Source organism: Benincasa hispida, chromosome 8 (assembly GCF_027475165.1).
Source record: "Benincasa hispida cultivar pf3 chromosome 8, pf3_genome.v1.1, whole genome shotgun sequence".
In the NCBI taxonomy this organism is placed as follows: domain Eukaryota; kingdom Viridiplantae; phylum Streptophyta; class Magnoliopsida; order Cucurbitales; family Cucurbitaceae; genus Benincasa; species Benincasa hispida.
The window spans coordinates 39,307,014-39,312,495 of record NC_143485.1 but is presented as its reverse complement, the minus strand read 5'-3'; the positions used below and the strand labels follow the sequence as shown (position 1 = coordinate 39,312,495).

Below are 5,482 nucleotides of genomic sequence, written 5' to 3'. Positions count from 1 at the left end.
GTTCGAAAAATCTTCGTTCAACAAAACACCGTCGAAAACCAGAGAAGTAATCACCTTTGAAATGAAGTTTAGAGTTTAAAGAAATCAGTATTGTATTGTGTTTAGGTATTATTGATTTGATTTGAAGCTTTCGTCGTGATATTTTGTCAAATCAACAATATATTGACGAGCAATCACATCAAACCAGAGAATTTCAAGCGAGAGCGAGAGCGAAATTTACCTCGTGAGGCCGATGTAAAGGCAATTTACGTAATTTGGTATGGCGATGATGTCATTAAAAGGTCAATTGACATCATTTTCTAAAAATTGGTCATTTGACATTTTGGACCTAGTTTTTGAGTCATCCGTACAAATTTTCCCCAATCAATTTGTGATTCATATTGAGTTCAACAAATTCCATCCTAAAAAACAATCTAAGGCATTTCTTGCTTCAACTTTTTTAAGCTTATTCTTTATGATAAAGAAGAACACACACCCATGAAATGGAAGAACAAACAAAATCATTTACATTCAAAATCTTCACAAAGTACAAACCCCATCCAATACTCCTTCAACTATTCAGAGCATCTCAAAAACACACTGATGGTATAAAATTCACAACATTCAACCATTTCAAGAACTAACTATACAATTTCTTCATCTTTAAAAATAAATGTTCATTTCCAAAACCAATCTTTCTTCCAACTTCTAATACCAATAATTTTACCTTCAACTGTTCTTGTTGAAGCTGAAATCCTCCCCTTCCGGCCACCAACACGGCCGAGGAAATGTCATTCCACGACGCGATGCGATTTCCAATAAGCTCATATTTGCTAATTTCTTGTCTTCTTCACTTTCTTCTTGTGAGAGAATCTTTAAGATTTTCATAACAATGGAAGAGGGCGTCCCAGATTCACCAAAGGAAGTTGCATCATCCGTCTTCTTCGAATTTGATCCATTCATTGTTAATGGCAGAACGTGCCTCCATGGATCGCGATTCAACGCTCCTTCCAAGTAGCTCTGTCCTTCAGGTTGGGAATTTTCGACTTCCTTCTCTGAAAATTTTTCTTTGTTCTTGTTACAATGAGTTTCTTCGCCATTGGAGATCCTTCCATCGCCTATTTTGCTGGATTCTTCACCGACTGGTACGGATTCCGGTTTCGATTCTCTACCGGATTCGAGATCGACAAGTAATTTCAACCTCTTCGATGCCAATTCCGCCTCTCCACCAGCATCAGACTCTGAAACCTTTCTTCTACCAACACCGATCATTTCAATTTCCGCAGATTGTTGTGTCGATTGAACTTCCAAACGAAACCCTAGGCCATTATTCTTCCCCAAATCGACTACAGTAGCAATATCGCACACACATCCGCCTTCAACTGCCGCCGCCGCTGCCGCATATTGAAAAGAAAGATCGTCTACAGCCATGGGATGCTGTCCGCCGGACTGTTCCGGTGGAGGCTGGTAGGAATCACGAGAGGTAGTTCGTTCTCTCTGTTCCAAACTCTCCGGTAGAGAAGCCATGGAATTATCAGTGCGTTCAAGGTGAAGGATTTGGGAGGCGGAAATACCAGAGGCATTGACGGATTCGGGGTCGCCGGCGAAAGAGCAGTGACGTAAAATATCCTCTTGGGAGTCAGAAACGATGCAGAGTTTGGTGAGTGAATCGAAGGGATCGTCGCCATTGGCGTCCATGGAAAGAAGCTAAGCAAAACCAAATGAAAGGAGACGCTATTCTTCCAGGACGATCGTCGAGATTCACTGAGAAAACAATTTCATCTTCATCCACCCTACAAAATTTGTTCTTAGGTTTTTAATTGTCCGTTTTGAACCAAGTTAATATTTCTCCGATAAAATCCACTTTTAGTTTTGGTTCCCAACTTCTTTAAAGATACATTTTAATTCCCAAATAATTTTATATGATCTCGACTTAATTTAAATTAATAAAATGTTGATTGGACCGATGAGACGACATGACAAGCTACTCATTTAACAACTCAGCAAAATTATTTGGTTTATTGACAAACAATTTAAAATTTTTTATTTTTCAAAAATAAACTATTAAAAAAAATATAAAATGATTGATTAATCGCAAGAGTAATTCTGTAACTCATGACTTAGCTCATCATGTTCAAAAATTTCGTTTTTTGACTATCTAACTCGAAAACCACCCTTCATGATTGCTTGGTGATTTGTTGGTTCTTTAAATTATTTCATTTTCGTCTTTCTATTATGCTAAAAAAATAAATAATAATGATAATAATAAACTAACATAATTAGAATGTTAAATGTTCAAATCAAATCTTTCTAAGGTAAATATTTGTTCATGAAGTTTAAAAGATGGGGTCTTAAGAGGATATTATTTTCAACCTAAATTGAAGTTTGGAATTCAATGGAATAGTACTTTTTAAGATTTGATTTCTTAAGTAGTGTTAAATATAAGAAAACAACGCACATATTGAAATAACATTAATATGATGACATGATTCCAATGTTTACTAAAAAGAAAGACAATATAGATATATGAGAAGAAGGTTAGTCCATCATTGATAGATTTTTACCAACGATATGATCTATCACAAAAAGACTCCTACTAGTTTTATGATCAATCACTGACAGATTATCTAAATTTTACTATATCTACAATTATTTTTGCATTATACTATATCTATAATAATTTGGATTTGATTATTATATTTATAACTGTCATATTAATTAATTAAGAAAACTAATGAATTAAGCTAAATAAATAAACGTAAAAGTTTTAAATATAATAAAAATATTTATGTGTTCCATGTTCACTTAAATTTATAAAGTATTCGATGTTAAATCTTATTCCTTTAATTCTATTAACCACAGCAATATGAGCTCAATCCAACTATAGCTCGTTAAGTAAAGACATCAATTATCAGACTTTTTAGATCCAACCCAATTGTTCAAGTTATAATTTTTTTCAACACAAATAACCCTTATTAAAAAATGAACTCAACCCAAGCCTTATAAAATATTTGGATTGGGTTAGTTCAGGTTAATCGGATCATTTATTTAAAATTTTGTTCTAAAAAAAACAAAATGTAAATATGTAAAAATATAATTTAATTATTTTCATATATTGAATTGAGATTAATAACTCAATTTCAATTTATATAATGAAAATTTTCTTTCTAGAGTGCAAAGAAACTACTTTTAAGAGTTGTTGAAGAATAAATTATTCAAAAATATTGGAATTAAATAAAATTAAAATCAATATATGTATAAATAATTGTGTTATAAGTAATAAAAAAATATTTTTTAAAGTTAATAATAAATTCGGGTTGGTTCGGGTTATATTAGATAAATCATGAACCAACCCAACTCCTAAAATTTTCATTTATTTGAATCCAATCCGACCCAAATGAGTTGATAATCCAATCCAAACGGGTTGATCGATTTTTTCAAATCATCGGATTTTTTGAACACCTCTAATACAAAATTCTTGATCTCCCACTTCAAGTAGAAAGAAAAAAAATTGCAATAAAAAACAAAAGCTATTTAATTATACAAAAGCTAAATATAATTATGAAATGGACTAATATTTTGGTTTACCATTTTTTAGTTGGGTTTTAAATTGCAAGTCCTTCGTATTTCACTAATTACTACCACTAATAACTCGTGTTAAGTTTAAGAAAATGACACAAGTCTAGCATAAATTAACATAGCATTAAACATAATTCCAAATTTCAGACGTCTAATAATAATAATAATAAAGACCATACTGGTCGATTAATTAAATGAATTAAAGTTTATACATTTAAAGATAAACGTCAAAAATTTAAGTATACAATCGACAACATTTGACACAAACATAAAAGTACGAGATTAAAAGAATTGTCAAAATAACACTGAATAACATATGCTGGGTTTCTTTTTAATTAAACAATAAAATAATATTGATGGTGTCACCATATGTTCTAAATGAAGAATAAAAATTATAGAGTATAATTAAAAATCTTAAAATGCTCTGCCAATTACATAATCCTACATGTTAATACTAGATTCTCCAGAAAAATGACCATAGAAATCAGTTTAAAAAATGTTTAAGAACCTTATAACAAAACCATTACACAATAGCAAAGCCAGTTGCAGATTGAACTGAAAAAAGAAAGGGAAAAAAATACAAACAAAATGAAGAACAAATCATTTCTTACTCTTTTTGTCTTTCCCACATACAAGAAGTGAACCAAAACCAAAGAACTTTGGAGGAACATTCAACACAGGGCCAATGTAATGATAATTTCCATAAACCCCACCTGGATTCTTGCACATCTGAGTCCTTAGAATTGTTGGATATTGATTTAACAATGACGGCGGTAACGACGGCGACGATGACTTCTTCATTGATGATGAGTTCTGTTTCTGGGGAATTTGCTTTTGTGAATCTTTAAACTTTTTGGACTTTGAATTTGAAACTGACCCAGTTGAATTACTTCGTGATAAAAGTGGAATTGGGCAAAGAGAAATTCTTCTACTTTCAAAGTTGTTGAGACTGTTACTTCTTTTGAATCCCCAAAAGGATTTGGACTCTGAAACTCTCTGTTCTAACTGATGATCTGAAGAAGAAGAAGAAGAAGAAGAAGATGAATTCACCAATGTGATTTGCTTTGAATTCTGTGTGGGAGGAGGAAGAGGAGGGAGTGAAAGTGAAGGATGAGATTGTTTGTGAGATTGAATTTTGATGGGAAGAATGATTCCATTGCTAAACAGTTCATCAGCACAAGAAGATTCATCTTCAATACTGATGTTGAACTCAAAGTCTAGATTTGAATCCAACAATGATACGTCTCGCCGCCTGTATTCGACGTGCTGATCGATAGGTAGGCTACCGTCGCCAACAAGATTATACGAAAACGATATTCTCGGCGAGGATATTTCCGAGCACATGGTGTTCGCTTTCCACCACCCCGGCTTCCAAGTTTGAAACTTTTGGAGGAATGGGGAGGTTGTAGAAGTCAAGAAGGAGGAGGATGAGAAAAAGGCTTGAGAATTGAGAAAATAGGTGAGGAGGACTAGCTAAGAAAGTCAAAAAAAGAGAAGGGGTATATAAATAAAATAATGGGACTAAAAAGAAGACAAAGAAAGATCTGTCTTTCACATGTTTCAAGGAAGATAAAAATGGAGTCCAAAAAACCCCAAGAATCAGGGCCTCAATGTTCTAATATTACATAGTAAATGAAGATGGAATCTGCTAATTTGTCAGTGAAAAGAGGAAACTCAAAAGTGAGACAAGAATTGCTCAAATCAGTCAAGAATATAAGGGAAATCTTGTTGTTTTCTACAGCTTTGAAGGTTCAAACTGACAAATTTCAAAATCAAACATAAATTGAGAAAGGATAAGGAACTAGCTTCAAGATATGGCATCAAAGAGAAGAAAATGTAGAAAAAAGGAAGAACCCAAGTGAGAAAATGCAGAAAGAAAATGATAGAAGAGTAAGAAATAAGGGAAATAGATTCAAGAATTTGG

At 32.9% G+C, this 5,482-nt stretch overlaps 2 protein-coding genes across 2 annotated transcripts; both read right to left on the bottom strand.

Moving 5' to 3' along the window:
* Positions 1–483: 483 nt before the first annotated feature.
* On the bottom strand, positions 484–1,949 carry LOC150034567 (uncharacterized). The gene has a single exon (XM_090316101.1). It carries the CDS (start codon positions 1,675–1,677, stop codon positions 709–711), a length of 969 nt encoding a protein of 322 aa, XP_090172227.1. The 5' UTR covers positions 1,678–1,949; the 3' UTR covers positions 484–708.
* A 1,986-nt stretch (positions 1,950–3,935) lies between these two features.
* Positions 3,936–5,482, bottom strand: LOC120083787 (uncharacterized). Its single transcript, XM_039039658.2, has one exon. The coding sequence runs from the start codon at positions 4,900–4,902 to the stop codon at positions 4,159–4,161; it is 744 nt and encodes a 247-aa protein (XP_038895586.1). The 5' UTR covers positions 4,903–5,482; the 3' UTR covers positions 3,936–4,158.